At 36.2% G+C, this 25,955-nt stretch overlaps 1 protein-coding gene across 1 annotated transcript; it reads right to left on the bottom strand.

Annotated features, from left to right (window-relative positions):
- Positions 1–2,358: 2,358 nt before the first annotated feature.
- On the bottom strand, positions 2,359–3,871 carry LOC100659920 (elongation factor 1-alpha 1-like). The gene has a single exon (XM_064270055.1). The coding sequence runs from the start codon at positions 3,787–3,789 to the stop codon at positions 2,401–2,403; it is 1,389 nt and encodes a 462-aa protein (XP_064126125.1). The 5' UTR covers positions 3,790–3,871; the 3' UTR covers positions 2,359–2,400.
- Between the last annotated feature and the right edge of the window lie 22,084 nt (positions 3,872–25,955).

Here is a 25,955-nt window from a genome sequence, read left to right as displayed (position 1 = left end):
CTTTCCTTCTGCTGTCTCTTTTTTCTTTTTGTTTTTACTGCATGTATCTGGCAGAAAGGGCTCTCTCTACTCTGCTCATCTGTACAGTTGTTTAACAGAAAACCTCAAATTAATATCATCATGGTTAGGGGTCTCCCCCAAGGCAATTGTTGCTTTATATAGGTTAAGTTGTTCAGGTATAAGTCATGTTTAAATTAACCCCTTCACTGTGTCACAGTGGTGCCATGTTTTTTCTTTTTCTTTTCCCCCCTATAATCCCAAGGATTAGAATCATCGTTGTCATAGAGGTATAAGCAGCATATATATTTAAAAATCTTGATGAGTCATTTGCTTTCAGGAGTGTTGGCCTCAGCATTCTGCCTAATGGCTGCTTTTTTTTTTTCTTTCTTTCTTTCCGTGTTTTACTCCCTAATAACTACTCTTTCATGAGCCACTATAACTAACACAGAGTGTAGTCCTTCCCCTGAGTGCTATATTGATCAGGGGCAAATGCCTGATTGAGGCACTTGGCCAATCGGTATTTTCCTAGAGCCTAGAATTAGTCACAGCTTCATCCTAAAACACCGATGCAAAGATAAGTCCAAGCTGTGACATATGACCAGGGGCACATTAAGGAGAGATCCAATCCACCTACTTATAAGTGTTCCTGTAACTTTTATATCAAAAGCCATACCTGAGGGACAGAAACCATAGAGCTTTTTGCATAAGGCAAAGTGGATACTGTATTCCTTTGAGTGCTAAACTTTGGTTGCAAAGCTTATTGTTCTGTGGAAGAAAAAAAGAGTTATTCACTTCAAAAAGGGAAAATTAAATTGGAATCTTACCACATGTCTTTCCTATAGAGAAGTTTAGAAAGTGAGTGGAAAACAGAGATCAGGTTGGGAGGTCATAGGCACTTGTCCTTATTTATGGTCAAGTGGAAAGAGTATGATCAATATATCAATTTGTGAACCAGATAGTATTATTGGGTCTGGTAGCACTTGCTGTTTAGTATAGGTTAAAAAACCGCCCAAAAACCTACTGCCTTTGAGTCGATTCTGACTTATAGCAAGTGACCCTATAGGATAGAGTAATACTGCCCCTTAGGGTTTCCAAGGAGCACCTGGGGGATTCGAACTGCCGACCTTTTGGTTAGGAGCCATAACACTTAACAACTGTGCCACCAGGGTTTCCAAACAAATATACAATATAGGTGAGGGGTGATGAAACCTATAGTAAAACTCTGGTAATAACCATGTCCAACATGATATGTGATCAAAAGAACTGCATTGGCAGATGCGGATGGCTACACAGGAAGCATATAGAAAAATAAGAAATTCTTGTTCAGCTGGTGAAAAAAGCAGACAGGTTGTGGGCAATTGCAGATCTGAGTACATTCTCCAAAAGGACTGAGCAGTGGGAAGCCAATACCTATGACCACGTGTTAAGTGCCAGCATGATGTGAGCATTGTCAGATGCAAGCTGTTGTTCCTCAGGAACTGATGATAGCTTTAAAGCAAAATCTTTATGAGAGATACGTGTCTGAATACAGAGGTCACTCTAAGCATGTGATTCCTCTTTCTCCTCTAGAGTCATGACTTACTACAACTCTACATTCAGGCCCTATCTTGGAGAGGATTTAGGTAAAGGGGGAGAACTCATCCAAATCACAAGGAATCATGCAAAGAGACAAATTGAACTAGAATGCAAAACAAAATTATAAATTGTTAAACTAAAAGAGTTAAAAATATTAATATCACAGACTAAAGGTGGTGCTTAGACTAGTTAAAATATGAAATTTTACACTTTATTTGCACAGATGTACACAGTTTTTACCATTTTAACCTTACTAACTCCTCTAAGTAAATAACAATCTAAAGCAAAAGAACATATGACTCCACCTATGGTGAATGGAGAAATGAGAAGTAAATTAAGCCAAGGAATGGAGGCATAAATCATTAAATCATGATAAAGATGAAGATTATGTAATTTTAAATATATACTGACCTTGCTTCAAAACAATAAAAAATTAGCATAAAGATTTAGCACCTGAGAAACTGGTATTGTTTTCTTTCTGAAGATGCTTATCTTTCAGTAATTTTTTAAGGGTACTATTCAGAAACCAGTTTTTTTTTTTTTTTTCTCATTAAACTTTGTTTTAATGGGTCTCAAAATTCTGTGACAGATTTTTGGTCAAGTTGTTTCCATTTAAAAAGTACTGATTTTAAAAACTAATAACTTAAAACTGCCACACAAAAGAAGAAACAAATGGTCCACAAAAACATTCCTTTCCTTCTGAAGGTTTTACGATGCATTGTTATTATTAACCATTAAACTTAAATGGCCAATTGAGACAAACAGTTCTGAGACCGTTCTTTCACCACTGATTAAGACTCTGGTGGCAGGTGTTACGGGTAACATTCATTTAGCCTTCTGAGCTTTCTGAGCAGACTTGGTGACTTTGCCAGCTCCAGCTGCCTTTTTGTCCACTGCCTTGATGACACCCACAGCAACTGTCTGTCTCATATCACGAACAGCAAAACCACCTAGAGGAGGATAGTCAAAGAAGCTCTCAACACACATGGGCTTGCCACGAACCATGTCAACGATGGCAGCATCACCAGACTTCAGGAATTTTGGGCCATCTTCTAGCTTCTTACCAGAACGGCGATCAATCTTCTCTTTGAGCTCAGCAAACTTGCAAGCAATGTGAGCTGTGTGACAATCCAGCACAGGTGCGTAGCCAGCACTGATTTGGCCTGGGTGGTTCAGGATGATCACCTGAGCAGTGAAACCAGCTGCTTCCATTGGTGGGTCCTTTTTGCTGTCATCAGCTACGTTGCCACGACGAACATCTTTGACAGAGACATTCTTGACATTGAAGCCTACATTGTCCCCAGGGAGAGCTTCGCTCAAAGCTTCGTGGTGCATTTCAACAGACTTTACTTCAGTGGTGACGTTGACTGGAGCAAAGGTGACCACCACGCCAGGCTTGAGAACACCAGTCTCCACTCTGCCGACAGGGACAGTACCAATGCCAGCAATTTTGTACATATCCTGGAGAGGCAGACGCAGGGGCTTGCCAGTTGGACGAGTTGGTGGCAGGATGCAATCCAGAGTTTCAAGCAGTGTGGTTCCACTGACATTACCATCCTTACGGGTGACTTTCCATCCCTTGAACCAAGGCATGTTAGCACTTGGCTCCAGCATGTTGTCACCATTCCAACCAGAAATTGGCACAAATGCTACTGTGTCAGGGTTGTAGCCAATTTTCTTAATATAGGTGCTGACTTCCTTAACGATTTCCTTGTATCTCTTCTGACTGTAAGGTGACTCAGTGGAATCCATTTTGTTAACACCAACAATTAGTTGTTTCACACCCAGTGTGTGAGCCAGAAGGGCATACTCACGGGTCTGCCCGTTCTTGGAGATACCAGCTTCATATTCACCAACACCAGCAGCAACAATCAGGACAGCACAATCAGCCTGTGATGTTCCTGTAATCATGTTTTTGATGAAGTCTTTGTGTCCTGGGGCATCAATGATGGTCACATAGTACTTGCCGGTCTCAAATTTCCACAGGGAGATATCAATGGTGATGCCTCGCTCACGTTCAGCTTTCAGTTTATCCAAGACCCAGGCATACTTGAAGGAGCCCTTTCGCATCTCGGCAGCTTCCTTCTCAAATTTTTCGATGGTTCTTTTGTCGATCCCACCACATTTGTAGATCAGGTGACCAGTAGTGGTGGACTTGCCTGAATCTACGTGTCCAATGACGACGATGTTGATATGGGTCTTTTCCTTTCCCATTTTGGTTTAGACTTTGAGATAGTTTTCACCAACACCTGTGTCCTGGCGGCAAACCCGTTGCGAAAAAGCCAGAAACCAGTTTTTTAAAATCAGCTTAGATTTCTGCAGTTCTGAAAAAAAGAACAGATTTGTACCTGAATAGATTCTAAGTGATCTGTTTAGTTCTGCATGTGCTTCAATTCAATTTCATGAACAGGTTGTATTTTAGTCCATTCTTCTGTTGAACTGATAGCTATAGGTTTACAATACAAATTAAAATGAGAAAAAAAAATTAAATAATCTCTAGTTGGACTAGTTTCTCAATAATACTTCAATTTTTCCCCTCTGACAATACAATGATTTTGAGTTGCTGTATCTTATTGAGTGATATTACCATCTTTTCACATTTTAATAATCTCGTTTACTTTGCGTGTGTTCATTTAGCCAGAATACTTTTAGAAAAGGTTGGATAATAGCTACTTGAACTATCACTCAGAGGAAGTAGTTACCCTGTGTGATCATTCGTGAAAGTGAAATACAACTTTATAACTGGAAACTCTGACCTGTTAAAGATTTTCGACATGTTTAAAAATATATCTCTATTTTATTGTCCCACTTTATTCCTGTCTTAGTTTCTTAGGACAGCCATAACAAATACCCCAAGTGAGTGGCTTTAAAGAACAGGATTTATTGTCTCACAGTTCTGGAAGCTGGAAGTCTGCCTTCAGGGCGTCACCAGGGATATGGCCTCTCTGTGGGCGCTAGGGGAAAATTCTTCCATGTCTCTTCCAACTTTTGCTGTTGTTAGTTGCTACCTAGTTGCATCTAACTCATGACTATCTTATGTGTAACAGAAGGAAACATTGCCCAGGCCTGCACCATATTCGTGATCCTTGGTATGTTTGAGTCCATCGTTGTGGCCATTGTGTCAATCCATCCTACCTCTTGTTTTTCCCAACCCTCTAGAAAAAAAAAAAATTAAAAAAAAAAACCCTCTACCAACCAAAAAGTCTTTTTCTAGCAATTGGTGTTTCCTGGTGATATGTCCGAAGTAAGCAAGCCAAAGTCTTGCCGTATTTGCCTCTAAGGTGCATTCTAGTTGTGTTTTCCGTAAGACTAGTTTGTTCCATGGTGTATTCAATAGTCTTCAACAACACAGTCTTACTTTTCCATTTTCCAGCTTTTACATGCATATGATGTGAAAAAAGACCACGGCTTGGATCAGGCTCACCTTAGTCACCAAAGCTATGTCTTTGCTTCTTAACACTTGAGTTTTTTTTGCAGCAGGTTTGCCCAATGCAATATGTCGTTTGATTTCTTGCCTGCTGCTTCCATTGGTATTTATTATTGATTCAAGTAATATAAAATCTTTAACAACCTCAATTTCTTCCCCATTTATCATGGTGTTGTTTTTCCAAACAATTGTGAGGATTTTAATTTTCTTTAAGTTTTGGTGTAGTTCGTACTGAAGATTGTACTCTTTGACCTTCATCAGTAAGTGCTTCAAGTCTTCTTCATTTTCAGCAAGCACTATTATGTCATATGCATACTGCAGTCTGATTAACTACTTTTGTGTGTGACCTTTCTAGCCATGGTCTTGTAACTCCCACTCAGGTGATTGGCTGGGACCGTGTGATAAGATAATTGTGGCTTACCAAGGGGATTTGTCAATTTTGCCTTAAAAGATTGCCAATTCCAGAGCAGAGAGGGGGATCTCACCACCACCAAGGAAGAAAAACCAGGAGCAGAGAACATGCCTTTTCTATCCAGGATCCTGTGCTGAGAAGCTTCTGGAAGTAGGAGACCTTTGACCAAGAAAGAGAGCAAGTTGTAAATCTGAAGTCAGTAAGAAGTAGTGGCAGGAGAGACCCAGCAGCAGAAGATGGTGCAGTTGGCTTTCCACCCCAAAGAGAGAGAAAGCTGGGTGCCTTTAGAGAGAGGCCTAGGGCCAGGGAGAGTTGTGTCTGTGAGCACAGCTGGGGAGATGCTGTCCTGATGTAACAACTGTATCCTGAGTGTTCCTGAGCCTGAATTGTACCTGTTGCTTCCCTAACAAACCCCATAGTTGTGAGTATTGTCTGTGAGTTCTGTGTGGCCATTGCAACGAATTATCACATCCAGCAGGGTCGCTATGAGTTGGAAATGACTCGACCGCAGTGGGTTTAGCAGAGAAGCAGTGAGTTCTGTGGGAGGAATGGTTGGTGTCAGAATTGGTAAAGATGTCAGAGACAGAGGCAGCATGACTGCCCTCCACCTCACAGGACTCAGCCTTGGGCTATTGATTTTGGTTCTCCTTCCCCCTCGTGAAGTTCAAGGAGGTCAGACACTGCCCCAGGCCATTTTACACGGGTTATTAATGAGTCTTCCCCCAATTCTGATGCTGGGTTATTCTTCATATTGTCCAGCTTCTCAGATTATTTGTTCAGCACACAGACAGAATAAATAAGGTAATAGGATACAACCTGGTTGCACACCTTTTCCAGTTCTGAACCACGCTGTATTCCCTTGCTCTGTTTGAATGACTGCCTGTTGATTCATGTACAGATTCCACATGAGCATAATTAAGTGTTCTGGAATCCCCATTCTTTGTAATGTTATCCATATTATTGTTATTATTTTAATGATCCACACAGTCAAATGCCTTCCCATAATCAATACAAACATAGGTAAACATCTTTGTGATTACCTCTGCTTTCTGCCAATATCCATCTGATATCAGCAATAATAGCCCTCTTTTCATATCCTCTTCTGAATCAGGATTGAACTTGTGGCAGTTCTCCGATAATATTCAGCTACTGTTGTTTTTTAAATTATCCTCAGCAAAATTTTTCTTCCATGTGATATTAATGATATTGTTTGCTAAGGAGATTGTTTGCTAAGTTCTTTATTTTTTACTGAGTATCTTTCTTTGGATTGAGCATGAGCATGAATATGAATCGCTTACAGTCAGCTACCCAGGTAGCTGTCTTTTAAATTAAGCTCTTCTAGCATTGCATCCATTTGGATCCAGCTGGTGTTCCATCAATTCCTGGAGATTTGTTTTTCACCAAAGGCTTCAATGTGGCTTGAACTTCCTCCTTCAGTACTAGTGATTCTTAATCATATGCTACCTCCGGAAATGACTGCTATCAATTATTTTTGATACAATTTCTTTGTGCGTTCCTTCCATCTTTGTTTGATGATTTCTGTGTCTTTCAATTTTTGCCCATAGAATCTTTCAGTAATGGAGCTTGAGATTTTCTCTAGAGTTCTTTCAGACTGAGAAATGCTGATCATACTCTTTCCTTTTGTTTTTCTAACTCCAGCTCTTTGCACATTTCATCATAATACTTGTCTTAGTCCTCTAGTGCTGCCATAACAGAAATACCACAAGTGGATGGCTACAACAAAGAGATATTTATTTCCTCACAGTCTGGTAGCTACAAGTCCCAATTCAGGATGCTGGCTCCAGGGGAAAGCTTTCTATCTTTTGACTCTGGAAGATGGTCCTTGTCCTCAATCTTCCCATAGTAGAGGAGCTTCTCAGGAACAGGGATCTTGAGTCCACAGGATGCACTCTGCTCCTCGTGCTGCTTCTTAGTGGAATGAGGTCTCCCTCTCTCTATTTACTTCCCTTTCCTTTTATCTCTTGTGAGATAAAAGGTGGTGCAGGCCACACCCCACGGAAACTCTCTTTACATTGGATCAGGGAGGTGACCTGAGTGAGGGTGGTATTATAATCTCACCCTAATCCTTTTAACATAAAATTACAATTACAAAATGGAGGACAACCACACAATACTGGGAATCATGGCCTAACCAAGTTGACAAATATTTTGGGGGGGGACACAATTCAATCCATGACGATACTCTACCTTGTCTTCATGAGCTGCCCTTTGAAATCTTCTTTTCAGCTCTTTTTACTTCATCATTTCTTCTTTTTCCTTTAGCTATTCTGTACTTACAACAAGTTTCAGAGTCTTTTCTAAAATCTATTTTGGTCTTTTCTTTTTTCATATCTTTCTAACTACTTTTTCCTTTCTTCATATATGATGTCCTTGATGTCTTTCTGCAACTCTTCTAGTCTTTGGCCATTGAAACACTCAAGCCACCACAGAAAGACAAACAGAAAGATGCGTGGTGGAGCTCCTGATAGCTCAAGGCTTTTCTTATCATTCCTTGATTTGTGGACTGATTCCCATGGTGATTCCCCTTTTTGTTACCCTGCCTTTCTGTCTGTATTCCCCTTTTTTAAGACAGCACTCCAAAGGAATTATGATCTACTCAATGAAAAAATAACCTCATTAATTTAACTGATGAAAAAAAAAAAATCCTATTTCCAAACAAGTTAATATTCACCTGTACAAGGATTTGGACTTCAACATGTCTTAGGGGTTACTTTTTAATTCATTAAGAACCTTGATTCAGTTCAAGTGTTATAAATTGGAAAAAAAAAAAAAACTAGATTTATTTAGTTTTTTCACTGTGACAAATATTTATATAACAAGTTAGTGAAAACTGTAATCCTGTAAGTCAAAATAGTTTTATATTTTATTGTTGCTTGTTGTCATTGTTTAATTAGCACATAATAAAGCATTACTAGAAAACAATAATATATAATACCACATGACAAAAAAAAAGGAATGTTCAGAAATGATAAAATTCACAATTGGGTTGATATTTACCTTAAAGATAATCTCCAACTTTCAATGTCAGCCTCCTTAACTGACATTGTTGTACATGACCATTACGAATATTCTACATTATCTAGAAGAAATTATCTACTTATTTTCTAGAGTGATGACATTTAGATTTTAAAGACCATAATCAGAAATTATTCTACCATCAAATGTACCAACCAACAAGGCCTACTAATGTGATTTATTGAAGAATATAAAAACATTACTAAGACCTTAACTATGATACCTTTAATTCAATAAATTGTGTTTCTTAAGTTATGAAACAACCAGCTCACCAAACAGTTCATTTATACAAACTGGGATTGGAAGTAAAATATAAAAATAATTAAAATGAACATATTTTATAAGTTAAAGATGAGGAATACATTTATAGATATGAACTTGCCAAGGACAAAATTATTTTAAGTTCAGAGACAATCTCCATCATCACGATTGTTAAGAATTTGGTTAGTTTCCACTGCCAACTTTAATATAGCCTGCTGTTTTTTTAAGTAGAAATCTGCTTATGTGTCTTAAAATACAAACCCAAGTTTATCATTACACTTTATTTGAATATCTATATATTTGTCATGTTGTTGTTGGCTGCTTCTGAGTTAGCTCCTGACTTACAGCAACCCCATGTGTTACAGGGTAATACTGCTCTCTAAGGTTTGTAATCTTGGCTGTAATATTTACCGAAGCAGAAGCCTGGTGGGTTTGAACTGACAACTTTAGGTCAGCAGCCAATAGCAAATAGCTTATACCACCCAGGCTCATATATTTTTCATAGTTCCAGCAAAAGCCACTAATTCTTGAAAATCAAGTAAGAGGCCTCATTTTATTTGAGAATAACCAAAACTATTGAAGAAGATATTAGTCTCATGAGGTGGTTTCAAAATGACCTGCAAAGAGCTGACATAATAGTACAAATACAGCATGATGCCATAGGACATGATTACAACTGTTGGTCTGCAGTACACAACAGTATGTGTCTAAAACAACTTCCTATATTTTCATTTAAAATATTTTTGCTTTTGCCCTTAAGTTAGAAGACCAGAATCTCTATTGCTCATTAGGATATTCTTTTGTTTAGAAGGCCCGTTCCGATCTCCTCAAATAATTATTAGTGGGTCATTTGGCTTTTACTATTGACTTGTAATTTCAAATTTGATTTCTTCTTTGATTCATGAGTTACTTAAAAATGTCTTCCTTAATTTCCAAGTATAGGGAGATTTTCTAATTATATTTTGGTATGACTGTTCTGCTTAACTTCACAGCAGAGCTTGCTTCATGGCCCCATATGTATGAGATCTTTTTTTTTTTTTTGTCCCCTTAAATAACCCATGCTACTTGAAAATAAAGGGCATAAGTAACTTGAATGAGCAGGTAGTCCACATTCTATCTGGGAGATATAGAACTCCTCTGATGGGAGATTTTGGCTTGAGGATTTTCATCTTGTGTCAAACTTCCCTTAGCACTTTAGTGTTAAGATGCTCCCTCCTAATTTTCCTTCTTTTCTTCTATATTTCATTTGGGATCAGACCACCCTTCACTCTGACACCTCTCCCAGCCTCTTCCAGTACCTCATCCTGTTTCCTCATAGGCCTAAAAAGTATCTTGTACATTTAATTCTATCTTGACATTGGCTTTTCAGAGGAACTGAATACATATGAGATTATTTTATTCTTTTATACTGTCAATATACATTAAAGTTTGCTATCTGAACTGCCATCCTTTCTTCCTGTAAAACATCTCTTACTATTACAATTAGAATATACTTTCTGGAGACAAATTCTCTCAGTTTATGTTTGTCTGAAAATATATTTATGTACTTTCATCTTTTGTTAGAATGCATATATTTTATCATTATGATTGTCATTCAGTACCTTGTAGTTTCAAAAGTTGTACATCTATTTGATCTTATTAGATGGCATGCTGTACTGTTACTTTCTCAGAACTATATATACTTTTTTGAATGACAATTTAGAACAGACACACACCGAAGTCTGATAATAGGGTCTCTATTGTTCTGTCTAGAGCAGGAATAGAGGTTTCCTGAGAGTGCAGGCTACTACCACTTAAAGAAACCCAGACTCTCTCTTTGAAGTGTGGGCCAGTTTAAAATGGCCAACTCAAGCTGGGAAGGAGGTAGGGCACAGTGAAGAGAAAAAAATAAAGCTTTCCTAATGTTTATATGTTACCTTTTTCCTGATTCAGCATTCTCTTGATTGTTGTAAACTTTTGGTTTCCAGAGCTCTGGAACACTGTTGATACTGCCAGTTTTTGCTTTTTTTTTTTTTTTTTTGTGGGATTTTTTGGGAAATGCAGGAATGCAGCTGCTTATGCTGCCAACTTGTTCTTCTAGCTTGTCTTTAATTCTTTGAATTTAGTAATCATGAATATTTCAAAGTTCACGTTTCAGATAATTCCAAAATTATTATTATGTGTATATTACTGGTTTTCTGCTATTTTTTCCCTGGTTTTAAGTCTTGTTTATTTACTTATATATATATATATATGTCTGGTTATTTTTGATTGCATACAAGGCATTACACTTAAAAAAAAAAAGTACACATAAATTGAGACTCTGAATGTTATTATACTCCAGAAGAAATTTACTTGTTTCTAGTAATCAAGCTAATAACAGTAGCAAGTCTATATCAATTTCACTTAATTGTGTATTGATATGATTCGAAGCTGAGTTTTAGTTTATTTGAAAGCTAGTTTATTTCTCATTACTGCCTAAGCCCGTTGCTGTGGAGTCTATTCTGACTCTTAGCAACCGTATAGAACAGGGTAGAATTAACCCATATGGTTTCCAAAGAGCAGCTGGTGGATTCAAACCGCCCATCTTTTGGTTAGCCACGTTACTGCCTAGGGTGCACTATTTTCAGGTGTAGACTAAATATCTAGGAAGATTCTTGAATCCAGTTTCTGCCTTTTATCCCTATGTGTCTGTCCATATCTCTGCTGAGGTTCACAGCCATTAGCTACTGCTTGTAGAACTGGCAAATGCCTCAAAAGTAAAGCTTTGTCAAAATTTTTACTGACCTCTCTGGACTTCTCTACCTGATCGTAGCTTAGCTCCACAAATCTCCCTTGCCTTGGAAATTTACAAAGGCATTTAAAGAGGTACTTTTATGTTGTGTTCAGTTTTTCCGGCTCTAGTCTGAAAATAGTACTAGTCTGAAAGCAGTAAATTTATAGTACCATTCTGACAAGTGCTTTTTTTTTTTTTTTTTAACTTTGGAAGCCATGGATAGTGCAGCATCTTCCTTGATGAATCATTCCACAACATCACTAATGATTGTGACACCTGGTAGGAAATTATGGATACTCCAGGGTTACCACATTGTTACCTGATGGGATATATCCAGTTCCAAATGGTCGTATATAGAAAATGGCCTTTTTCTGGGACCTTGTGTAGCAATAAATGTCCCTGGGTGGTAAAAAACTGTTTGTACTAGACTACTAACTTAAAGGATCGTGGTTCAAACTCATCTAGCAGCACGATGGAAGAAAAGCCCAATAATCTGTTTCTGCAAAGAGTACAGCTAAGAAAATCCTATGGAGCAGTTCTACTCTTGGAGCTGCCATGCTTCAAAATTGAATCAATAGCAACAAGTTTGGTATATAGCAATAAAGAGGGCATAACCAAAAATTTGGGTTTATATATATTAGTATAACTTCAAATATGGATGGAGCCCTGATGGCACAGTGGTTAAGAGCTGGGGTGCTAACCAAAAGGTTGGTAGTTTGAATCCACCAGCTGCTTCTTGGAAACCCAATGGGGCAATTTTACTCTGTCCTATAGGGTTGCTATCAGTCAGAATTGACTTGACAGCAAGGGTTTTTTGTTTGTTTGTTTGTTTTTGCTTCAATTATGGCTAGCAAATTCAGATAATTTTTATTATATAAGGAACATGTTTTACAAAAAAACAGAAAACTTGTTTTATTCTTTGCATCATTGAAAAGTACTATTTCTGCAATTTTAAACTTCAGGAAGATTTCTTTTATAAAATAAAAGAATCAAATATAATTACCATACCTCAACTTATACCAAGTAAGGTTTTTTATCTCTGTAGCTGGTTAATTGGGTCTGAGGTGTACCCACTGAGGATTATACAAGAAAATAGAGAAGAATAATTATATAGAACCACAGATATTGTGGGAAAGATGATGCCTGTAGATTTTCTGTATATGATAAATTATGTTCAGTAAACAATATTTCCACACAGTGTTCTAAATTCAAAGTAAAATGTCTTTCAAAAACCCTTTATTAAGTCAATTGTTTAGTCTTGATTTTCAGTTTCAGTGGAAGTTATTTAGAGGGAGAAAAAAATCTCTGATTCTTTTTCAATTCTCACATATAATAAAATCAACAAGTTCCTTAACAAGCATCCTGGATGGATATGAAAATATGTTAGAGCTCACTCTTGCTTATATCCTTAAATGTTAAAATTTACATAAGTAAGCATCCTTTAGATTCCTTATAATGAAATTCGAAATCAATTCTCCTTAGATTACTCATTATTTTTGTACCTCAATTAACCACCCTTGATTTGAGTAAGAAGCTAATATGAGAAACAGTAATATTACAAAAAAGTCAAGATTTGTACCCGATACAAAAATATATACGTACAATTTGGATATAGTCAGTTGGTGTTAAGTCAATTCTAACTCATGGTAACCCCACGTGTTGCAGAGTAGAACTGTGATCAGTAGGGATTTCAAGACTGTGGCCTTTCAGGAGCAGATTACCAGGCTTTCAAGGTATGCCAGGGTAGGTTTGAACCACCAACCTTTCAATTAGTAGTGGAGCACTTAACCGTCTGCACCACCCAGGGACTCCTATTTGAATATACAGTTTAACCAAAATATTGTGAAATTTTTAAGAGTAAAATCACTATAGTTTAGAAAAAATTATTATAAGATAGGTTTTTAAAAACAAATTATTTATATATATCATATATATATATATATACACATATATATGAATTTCAGTTAGCTTTGTACAGCAATTCAACTTGAACCGGGCTATTTTTCTATTATCCCTTTCATTTATCCAGTGCTCAAAAGGCTAAAACCCAAAAACTAAAATTCAAACAGTTTTAATTGTTTATGAAGTATACTTTTATCTTAGTCAATTTTTAATTACTATTCATCATTTTTGTTGTTAGCTGCCATGGTGTTGGGTCCCAACTCATGGTAACCCAATGCACAATGGGATAAAATGCTGCCAGATCTTGTGCCATCTCCATAATCAGTTGTGTAACGCACAATTGTGATTCTGTGTTGCAGCGAATTACTTAATATGGCCCTTCTAGCCATACATCTAGTCTTTGTAATTCCCACCAAATGACTGGGTGGGGACTATGTAAACAATGTGCTTGTGACGGACATATCAAGGGGATTGGATACTTTGCTAATAATGTAAATAAGGTACATAGCACCCTTGTGAGGTTGGGACCATGCAAATAAGGTGTATGGAACCTTAACAAGGGGGTTGGTTAGTTTTGCCATCCTGTTAGGCTTAAAAGAACAGTCAATCCCAGAGCAGAAGGGGACCTACTACCACCAAGATAGAAGAGCTAGGAGTAGAGGGCATCCACTGGACCCAGGATTCCTGCTCTCAGAGCTTCTAAACCCAGGAAACAGAGAGAGAGCTGTAATATCAGAGACAGCAAGTGACTGCAAGAAGCCACAGCAGAGAAACAGTGATAACAGAGGCAACTGAACCAGGAGCCAAGCAGGAGATGGCAGAGTGGGCTTCCCGGTCCATGGGGCAAGGAGGTTACGGAGAGTGTGCCAACCTACAGAGTGAGAGAGCTGAGTATCTTCAGGCTGAGGCTTAATAGCTGAGTGGCATGCCTTTGGGAGCTTACTGGCAGAGCTAAAAGAGCTTTATAACACTTGCCAGAGCAGGGAAGAGGCCAAGGGGCCAGGCACAGCTGAGAAGAGGGTGTCCTGATCAAAGAATTGTATCCTGAGCATTCCTGAACCTGAACTGTAACCTGTTACTTCCCTAATAAACCCCATAATCATGAGTATTGTCCCTGAATCATGTGGCCAATACAACAAATTAGTGAACCAGCAAAGAAGTAGAGAGTACTGTGGGAAGGACGGTTGGTGTTAGAATGGGTAAAAAGGTTGGAAAATAGAGGCATATCTGACCTTCGCCTCATAGGAATCAGTTTTGGAGTGTTGATCTTGATTTTCCTTCCTCTTCATGAAGTTAGAGGAGGGAGGCCAGACACCATCAGCACACCACTTTTACAGATACACAGGTTTTTCACAGGCTGATTATCAGAGGTAGAATGCCAGGCCTTTCTTCTTTGTCTTAGTCTGGAAGCTCCCCTAACATCTGTTCAGCGTCATAGAGTAGTAACCCTCCAGTGACAACTGTGTGGTGGCTGCACATGAAGTGCATTTGCTGGGCATTGAATACAGGTCTCCCACATGAAAGGTGAGAATTCTGCCACTGGAAAGTCCGTAAAAACCCACTAAAAAACCCACTGCCGTCCAGTCGATTCCGACTCATAGCGACCCTACAGGACAGAGTGGAACTGCCCCACAGAGTTTTCAAGGAGCACCTGGCAGATTGGAACTGCTGACCTCTTGGGTAGGAGCCATAGCACTTAACCACTATGCCACCAGGATTTCCTGAAAACTCCATACCTCATTAATATTCATTATACTCTTGTAAGACTGTATATGATAATATACAAATTAAATTAATAAAAATATGCTCATGAGTTTTTGTCACATGCCAGAAAAGAGTGTGGTAGTTTTGATAAATGCTGAAATAAACAGAAAAAGAAAGCAGAGATGGTAAAATTGCTTGACAAGTATTATGAGGTAGGAAATATTACTAATTTGTAGATAGACAGTGAGGTTGTTGACTCAGTTACTAGTGTCCCCTATGTTACATAGATATTAATTGAGAGAAATTTGATAAAATGATTGTCTGATTTATTTTTCATCACATGGAATAGGAACATAAAAGGAGAGCAAATAATTCTTAAACCAATATTTTGTACTCAGCTAACTTATTATTCAAGAAAATTCTGAAAGAAAGATAGTGACCTAGTGCTGCTATAGCAGAAATACCACAAGTGGGTAGTTTTAATGAACAGAAATTTATTTTCTCAAAGTTTAGAAGGCTAGAAGTCTGAATTCAGGGTTCCAGCTCAAGGAGAAGGCTTCCTCCCTCTCTGCTCTGGGGGAAGGTCCTTGTCTCTTTTCATGGTGATCATTTGGTGATCACGTGGTGTGTATCTTCCTCTTCCCTTCATTTTTGCTGGCTTGCTTAATCTCTATTTTACATCTAAAAAGAGGTTCATTTAAGACATTCAAAGAAGGCTTAACATTTTAAAAAATCTCATTACATGTCCCTACATTGTGAGATTAAGGGAAAAAAATTTTTAAAAAGTATCATATCAGTAATAAGTGTGAAAAGGCTTGTTATAATTCAACTGATATTTATGACTTACAACAAACCAAACTATAAACAACTCTAAGCAGGCGAGAAGAGATGGAAATATCTTTTACTTGATAAAAAACATGGAACATAAACATAGTGTAAGCATTTTTTCCTTAGAATTATAAATATTTTTAAACCACTTCATACATACAGTCAGGTTCACTAATAATAAACATATATTTCAATGAATTTTCAAGAAATGAATACACAAGAAGATTATCAGAGCCCCAGAAAACTTCTCACCCTCACCTGCAGTGCCTACCCACTACCGCCCTAATGGCAAAGTGGTTAAGAGCTCAGGCTGCTAACCAAAAGGTTGGCAGTTCAAATCCACCAGCTGATACTTGGAAAACCAATGGTACAGTTTTATCCTATGGGTTCCCTTTGAGTCGGAATTGACTCGATGGCACGCAAAAATGACAACATATATGGAAATCCTGGTGGTGTAGTGGTTAAGTGCTATGGCTGCTAACCAAGAGGTCGGCAGTTTGAATCCACCAGGCACTCCTTGGAAACTCTATGGGGCAGTTCTACGCTGCCTTATAGGGTCTCTATGAGTAGCAATCAACTCGATGGCAGTGGGTTTGGTTTTTTTGATATATATGTCAAATATATATATATACCAGCAAGTACAACCAGAGTCTATAACATCATCAACACTTGGTATTTTCTATCTTTTTTTCATTTAATCTTTCATGTGGAAGTGAAGTGTCTTTTATTGTTGTTTAAATTTGTTTAAACATTCATTTGCTATTTTCTAAGTGTTTCCTCTATAGATTATAATGTTCGTGTTTTACTTTATACAATTTAATAAAAATTATCTGTTATTTCACTTCTCTGAAAATGCTAGAACTTCAAAGCGTGTTAACACCATTTACTTTGATGTGTTATTTTAATCATGCATTGCAATTTCTACATACATTTTAAGTTATAAAGTATATTACTATTATTGTTTCAAAAAGTTCATATTCATTCAATATTCATCAATTTTACCCTTACTTGTTTTTTCATTTCTCTTCCTTTCTTTCTACAATCATGTTTCATTCTGAGAATATTTCCTACAGTCTTTTTTTTCTTTTTTTATATACAGTTTTTAAATGATCAATTTGTCTTCGTTTTTTTTTTTTTGGATCTAATCTTATTTACTTCATTTTTGAGGGTTATTTTTGCTAGGTAAAAAAATCAGGTAGGCTAATATTTGACACTTTAAAAGAGTAACCTCATTGTCTTCAGCATGCCATGCTCGTAGTCTTACTGTTGCCCCTTGAAATTAGTGTTTCTATTCCTGTCTATCCTCTTTTATTATCATTGTGGTGAAACTATACACAACAAAATGTACACCAATTCAACAATTGCTACATCTACAATTCAATGTTGTTTACATTCTTCATGTTGTATAATTATCCTTGCTATCCATTTGCAAATTATTACACCACCGTTAACATAAACCAAACACCTTCTAAGCAAAAACTCCCCCTTATCCCGTCTTTCCTACCCCTGGTAACCACGAATAATCTTTGGTTTCTATGGTAGCACAATGGTTAAGCCCTTGGCTGCTAAGCAATAGGACAGTGGTTTCAATTCACCAGCAGCTCCACAGACAAAAGACATTACTCTATGCTGCCATAAAGATTGCAGTCTAGGAAACTTTATGGGGCAGCTCAACTCTGTCACATAGGGTCACTATGAGTTGGAATTGCCTCAATGGCACACAACAGCATATATTTACTTACATCAAATAAGTGAGATCAAACAGTATGTGTCCTTTTACAATTGACTTATTTTTTTCAGCACAATGTTTTCAAGGTTTATCCATGTTGTGTATGAATCAGTACTTCCTTTCTTTTTTATGGCTGTGAAATATTCCATTACATGATTATATCACATTTTATTTATTCATTCATCTGATAATGGACATTTTGCTTGTTTCCACTTTTGATTAATGTGAAAAGTCCTGCAATGTACATTGATGTAGAGGTTTCAGTTTTTGTTCCAGATTTCACTTCTTCTGGATCCTAGTATAGGGACTGATGCATCAAATGGTAGGTTTATATTCAGATTTTTAAGGAAACTCCAAACTGTTTTCCACATTGATTATACCATTTTAGATTCCCACCACCAAAGGAAGAGGATTCCAGTTTCTCCACAACGTGTCCAACACCTATTATTTTCTTTTTTTGTCATTGCCAATCTAACAGGGAGGAGAAGATATCTCATTGTAGTTTTGATTTATTTTGTCTGCTTTCAAGATTTCTTCTTTAACTCTAATTTTCAGTACTGTTACTATATTCTGCTTGAACTTCACAGAGATTTTTGAATTGATGGGTTTATGTATTTTGTCAGTTTTGGAAAAAAATTCAGACATTATCTCTTTAAATATTTTTTCTTCCACATTGTTCCTTTCCTCTTCTTCTGGGACATAATTACATGAATATTAAAATTTTTTGCTGATACCCCATGTCTGTATTGTTCTTTTGTATATTTTTCAGTCATTGTTTTTCTCTCAGTATTTTGTATTTGATATTTTCTATTGACAATTTTTCCATTCTATAATCCTCCTATGATTGTGTCTTACCTATTCTTAATTCCACCTAATGAATTCTTAGTTTCAGATATTGTATTTTTTATTCCAGAATTAAAATTTCTTTGTAGATTCCAATTATCTAGTGAAATTGTCTGTATTTTATCTATTTTGTTCATCATTTCATCTATTTTCTATAACATATTAATCACAGTTTTTGTAAAGTTGTATTTAGCTAATTTTAATATTTGAACCATTGTAGAACTTTTCTCATTGTCATTTTTACCCTTCTGGTTTTTTAATTAGTTATCTTGTTTTCTTGACATGCTTAATGTGATTTAATTGAATGAAAACATGTATAAAAAATGGCAAGGGTCCCATATGATAATCAAACTATAGTGTTAGAAAGGTATTCACAGTAAGATAAATTTATATTGGAAATCTAAAATGTTATTACACACTTTCTATTTTTAATAAGCATATTTACATGAATATGTACACATAAAATATATCTGGCAAAATGAATACTTAATTATTTAAGCAGATAGCTCCGAGAAAGAAGTGGGTACCTAATCAGAACATGGAATGTATGAAGTATAAATCTAGGAAAATTGGAAGCCATCAAAAATGAAATGGAATGCATAAACATCAATGTCCTAGGCATTAGTGAGCTGAAATGGACTGGTACTGGCCATTTTGAATCCAACAACCATATGGCCTACTATGCCAGGAATGGCAAATTGAAGACGAATGGCACGGCATTCATCATCAAAAAGAACATTTCAAGATCTATCTTGAAGTATACCACTGTCAATAATAGGATAATATCCACACCTAGAAGGAAGACCAGTTAATAAGGCTATTATTCAAATTTAAGTACCAGCTTCTAAAGCCAGAGATGAAGAAATTGAAGATTTGTACCAATTTCTGGAATGTGAAATTGATCAAGCATTCAATCAAGATGCATTGATAATTACTAGTAAACAAAGAAGAAGGTTTGGTAGTTGGAAAATGTGGCTTTGGTGATAAAAAAATGATGGTGGAGACCACATGATAGAATTTTGTTAGTCCAATGATTTCTTCATGGCGAATACCTTTTATCAACAACATAAATAGTGACTAAACATGTGGAACTCACCAGATGAAATACAAAGGAATCAAATCTACAACATCTATGGAAAGAGATGATGGAGAAGTTCAATATCATCAGTCAGAACAAGGCCAGGGCCAACTGCAGAACAGAAGATTAATTGCTCCTATGCAAGTTAAAGTTGTAGCTGAACAAAATTAAAATAAGTCCACAAAGATAAAGTAAAACCTTGAGTATATCCCATCTGAATTTAGAGACCATCTCAATAATAGATTAGATGCACCAAACACTAATAACCGAAGACCAGATAAGTTGTGGAATGACATCAAAGACGTCATACATGAAGAAAGCCAAAGGTCATTAAAAAGACAGGAAAGGAAGAAAAGACCAACATGATATCAAAAGAGACTCTGAAACTTGCTCTTAAAGATAGTGTAGCTAAAACAAACAGAAAAAAAGTGATTAAGTAAAAGAGCTGAAGAGAAGATTTCAAAGGGTTGATCAAGAAGACAAAGACTTGGAGTTAGAATAGTAATAGATAAGAAATGCTCAGATTTTCTCAAGCTGAAAAAGCTGAAGAAATATTCAAGCCTCACATTACAATATTGAAGGATTCTATCAGAAAAATATAGAATGATGCAGGAAGCATCAAGGAAAGATGGAAGAAATACAGAGTCACTGTACCAAAAAGGTTTGGTTAAGGATCAACCATTTCAGGAGGTAGCATATGATCAAGAACTAGTGGTACTAAGGGATGGAGTCCAAGTTGCACTGATGGCATTGGTGAAAGACAAGGCTTCAGGAATTGAGGGAATACCAGTTGAGATGTTTCAACGAGTAGATGTAGTACTGGAAGCACTCACTCGTCTATGCCAAGAAGTTTGGAAGATAGCTACCTGGTGAACCACCTGGAAAAGATCCATATTTGTATCCATTCCAAAGAAAGGTAATCCAACAGAATGCAGAAATTATCAAACAGTATCATTAATATCATAAATATCATAGGCAAGCAAAATTTTGCAGAAGATCATTCAAAAGTGGCTGCAGCAGTACATCAACAGTGAACTGCCAGAAATTCAAGCTGGATTCAGAAGAGGACATGGGATGAAGGATATCATTGCTGATGCCAGATGGATCTTGGCTGGAAGCGGAGAATACCAGAAAGATGTCCGCCTGTGTTTTATTGACTGTGCAAAGGCATTCCACTGTATGATTCATAAAAATTATAAATAACATTGTGAAGCATGGGAATTCCAGAACACTTAATTGTACTCATGTAGAACGTGTACATAGACCAAGAAGCAGTTGTTCAAACAGAACAAGGGGATACTGAGTGGTTTAAAATCAGAAAATGTGTGTGTCAGAGTTGTACACTTTCACCATACTTATTCAATTTTTTTGCTAAGCAAATAATCTCAGAAGCCAGACTATACAAAAAACAAAACAAAAATGTAACATTATGATTGGAGATAGATTTATTAACAATTTGCAATATACAGTTGACAAAACCTTGTTTGCTGAGAGCAGAGAGGAGTTAATGATGAAAATAAAAACTGCAGCCTTCAGTATAGATTACACATCAACATAAAATAAAAATCCTCGAAACTGGACCAATAAGCAATACCATGAAAAACAAAGAAAATATTGAATTTGTCAAGGATTTCATTTTACTTAGGTTACTTAGATTCACAATCAACGCCCAAGGAAGCAGCAGAAAAGAAATGAAATGATGCATTGCATTGGGCAAATCTACTGCAAAAGACCTCTTGAAAGTGTTAAAAAGCGAAGATGTCATTTTGAGGACTAAGGAGCGCCTAACCCAAACCATGGTATTTTCAATTGCTTCATATGCCTGCAAACACTAGACAATGAATAAGGAAGACTGAAGAATAACTGATAATTTTGAATTATGAAATTATAGAATATATTTAATATTTCATGAAGTGCCAGAGCGAACAAATCTTAGAAGTGCAGCCAAAATGCTGCTTAGAAGTGAGGATGGTGAGACTTCTTCTCACCTACTTTGGACAGGTTATCAGAAGGGACCAGTTCCTGAAGAAGGACATCATGCTTGGAAAGTAGAAGGCCAGCAAAAAAGGAGAAAACACTCAAACAAATGGATTGACACAGTGGCTGCAACAATGAGCTTGAACAGAAACGATTGTGAGGATAAAACAGGTCCAGGAAGTGTTTCATTCTTTTGTATATAGGGTGGTTATGAGTCAGAACGGACTTTAAGGCACCTAACAACAACATCATCTAGATTAGAAGAGTGAGGAAAGATGACCTCAATCTTATCTGTAATATATAAATATTGCTGAATGATTACATTTATGTATTGCTTTTATAAATAATCTTATTTTTAAACATCTAAATATACTTCATAAGCCACTATATACTTTTTTTTTTTATTATTGTTAAAGACAAGCACAGGGAATGGTTTAACATCTTATAAGAATGCGTTTTAAACTAAGAGTTTGAGTTTTGTTTTTCCAAAAAGGTAGTAAACTAGTTTTTATTGTCTTTCCCAAAATTCTTATGGGAGGAAAATAATGGGAAAACTGAAGTGAGATATTAATGGAGATGCTATTTCAAATGTCAGGAAGATAAGCTAGTGTGTTACTGAAAAGCAATTCATGCTAACTTAGGAACATATGTAATAATTTTCTGAACTGTAGGATCCTATTGAGCATACTGTTTATAAACACACTAGAATTTCCTACCAACTTTTTTTTTTTTTTTTAATTTAGTTATCCTGATAGTGCAGTGGTTAAGAGCTTGGCTACTAAAAAACAGGTCAGCAATTTGAATCCAGCAGCTGCTCCTTGGAAACTCTGTGGGGCAGTTCTACCCTATCCTATAGGGTCGCTACACAACAGGTTTGGTTTACTTTATTTATTTATTATCAGGAGTCCTGATGACGCAGTGGTTAAGTGCTATGGCTGTTAACCAAAAAGTTGTTGGCCGTTCAAATCCACTAGCTATCCCCTGGAAACCTTATGCGCCAGTTCTACTCTGTCCTATAGGGTCACTGTGAGTCAGAATCGACTCATTGGCAAAAGGTTTAGTTTTTGGTTTTTTGGATTTAGTTATCAAACTCTCACATGAGGAAATATGTGTAAAAAGCCAAGGGATAATATAAAAGAAGTCTTTCTATTGGCTGTATGTTACTATCTAAATAACAGAAAATAAATTGATCTTATAGTGTTTCTGCAGAAATTGATTTTTTATATTAAAATGATAAAACAAAATAGAAAATGGTCATGTCTCTACACTGATTATAGACTTCTTAATTTGATAAGCTAGTATTAATCCTTTATTCGTTGTTAAACAAACTGAGTAGGAGAGAATTTAAGAACTTTCTTTCATGTTAATAATTCATTGCATTACTCCTTTGTTAATTACTCTTGTGTCTACTTTATTTCCCACTATCCTAGAAACTCCATGAGTACAAGGTTTCAGTCATTTATTTAACACAAGTCTCATGCCTAGCAAGGCTTCTGGTCTTTAGGAAGTAATCAAAAAAATCAATAGATATGGTTAAATAAAATTACAGATATTTGGCATATTGATCTCATAATTTGCTTAATTTCCTTTAAAATCTAGGGTAATTTTTGGGTTTCAAGCACAAGGGCCTTCACATATGGTGTACCTTTTACTTAAAAAGATCTTCCCTTTACTCTGCAAAGCTCAGTTGGTCTAAACCTCAAATCTCAATGTAAATGTCATGTCACAAGAAAATACTTCACTAATCACTCAATATAAAGTTGTTATTCTTTTACCTTGTTTTTCCTTCCTAACAATATCACAACATATAAATGTTTATATTTTACATATGTGTTACTTATTGTTAGTTCCTCATATTGGAACATAAGTGTCAGGAGAATAAGTATCTGGACGAATTTCTTCATCATTTTGTTGTCAGCATCCATATTAGAGAAATGGTTCTCTAGATTGAAGAGTTCCATCACATAGTAGGTATTCCAGTCATCACATGAGTTAGATTTCCTGTAGGAAACCCTGTATATGTGTATGGTTGGAAGCTTATCTCAAATATTCTACTTTTCATAGCTATAGCTATGTTTGCTAACAAGCTCAGTTTGCACTGACAACAGAACATTGAAAGAAGCAGTAATACTTATAGATCCCAGCAATTCTTCCCAAGCAATTGCCAGTGCCGCCACTTAAAGGAAGTCAGAAGTTCAAGACTTAATGCTCTAATAAAGCCGTATGTCCCAAAGTGAGTAATTTACAATGACAATGATATCGCAGCATCAGTAAAGTGAATCCAGATATCCTATACATTACGGTGAACACTTTCAAATCTCATCTCCCTACAGCACTCCCAGTGAAATGAAGCTGAATAAAACAAATCCTGATTTTTCATGTTTACTCTTACTAAAGAAAGGAACCAAGAAGTGCCAAGGGGAATAAGAGAATAAAGCTATGGTTATTCAGTTGTGGAGAAAGTAAATTAATAAAACTAACCTCATTTCTTTTGTACATGCTTTCAGTAGATGCCCCTGGAGAACAATTCCCTCTATGCAATAGAATAAGGGTGGGGGTAGGACTATGCAGCTCTGTAACTGGCTTTTTTCAGTAATAGGTACATTTGGTGTGTCACAAGAAACTAATACTTCACTCTTTTTGCCCTCTGATGCTTGAGTTATTTTACTATGGGCTATTCTTTTTCCATAATGTTTACTGGAAACTTTGGTAAATATACTAATTTTATATACAATACAAAAATATTATTATGGGAAAGGACAAAAATGATTGTATAAATATGTCCAAGGGAGCTTTTGAAATCTTTAGAATATATATGAGAGTCTGGGCTCATGTAAAATATTAAATCCATCTTTTGCTCTTGCTATGCAAAAATTAATACAGTATGCTAGAAAAGCCTTTATCCACTATGACAAACTGAACAACCTCCAGGCTGTTCATCTGCCATGAGGATTTTTCATTTCAATGGCTAGCTGAATGATGTATGGGCAGATATTTTCCAACCTGGCTGACTTAGTGTCCCTCTGCTTTAGTGATTTCCGTTTAAGAATTCATCCAGCATCATTTAATAGCATGCATGATAGAAATACACACACGCACACACACACAGTTTCATTTTTTTTAAGAAAATAAAAGAAAAATACTCCAAACAAATGTGTTTGTGTCAGGATTCTGGTCTACCAATGATTCTAAAAACACCCAAAAAACCAATGATTCTAGACCACAGTTAACTGGTATTAGGGAATTTCCTCAAGAATTTATATTCCTATTAAAATATCTCTTCTGTATCCATCCAAACATTCTGATATAAGTCAAGTGTTTCCCATGGAACAAATAAATAGTAATTTTAATTTGCCTTATCATTAAAATATCTGTGTAATTCCACAGCGACTGTCTTGATAACCAAGCCAATGTGACAATTTAGTCAGTAGGTATAAAATACAGTTTATGATGTTTCTTAAGTGTTGATTTTCCTTAAAACATAAACCATCCTAAATGCTTTTACATGGAGATCCTCTTTAAAAAGTAAACTTAGAAAATGCTACATGGTTAACAGATGAAATAAAAGACACGTAGTCTAGACTAGTAAATCAAAGAATCCCATTCTTTAGCCAGTAGATTGGCATGCAAACTTTCTTGAAATGATAGAAAAAATATTTTCCTTTTTCAATCCTTCAAATAAATAACACTATTTCTTTGATCATTGCATAATTAATTACATCCTTCTAATCCACAAATTTGCATTCTAAAGCAATCATTACCAAAGTTTAACATGGGACTGTTGGTTCCTGGGATTCACCCCACAATTAGTGAATTTCTTGGGGGTAGTGTCTGGAATCTGATTTTTAAGCAGAATATCAAGTTAATTTTTAAGCAGAGAATCCAGAAACTATACCCAGACTACAAATAAGGAACCAAAGGAAAAGATATTAGGGTATTTTGAAAGTATATATGGAAACGTCCCTCAGAAAACCAATAAAAGGAAAAATACATCTTTTGGAAAAAGAGCAGCATGCAAGATTTTAAGCAGGAGAAAAATATAATTGCCTTGTAAATTTTGCATGCACCTTGCTTTTTCTTCCTAATTACACCTGTTTCAGGAAGTCATTCCAAAAGGCATTGAAAAAAAGAGAGAATGACATTTAGTATCCTCTCTTTCCCACATTTCCTGTAGTCTAGAAGTCATACAAACAACTTTTTTTCCCCAAGAATAGCTCATAAGTGGTGCATTCTATTTCATATTTTATCATTACACCCTTGTCTTACTTATCGACAGGGTTAGGTTCCAAAACCAGGTCATTATGCAAAAATTGGTGTTATGTGAAAATGAGGACAACCATATCAGATCACAAAACGGAGGATGACTACATCATTGCACAACTACCAAAACACATAATTACATAACTGTCAAATTATATCATTACATGA

The sequence above is a fragment of the Loxodonta africana genome, chromosome 17, assembly GCF_030014295.1.
Source record: "Loxodonta africana isolate mLoxAfr1 chromosome 17, mLoxAfr1.hap2, whole genome shotgun sequence".
In the NCBI taxonomy this organism is placed as follows: Eukaryota; Metazoa; Chordata; class Mammalia; order Proboscidea; family Elephantidae; genus Loxodonta; species Loxodonta africana.
This window is presented reverse-complemented; position numbering and strand designations above follow the sequence as displayed.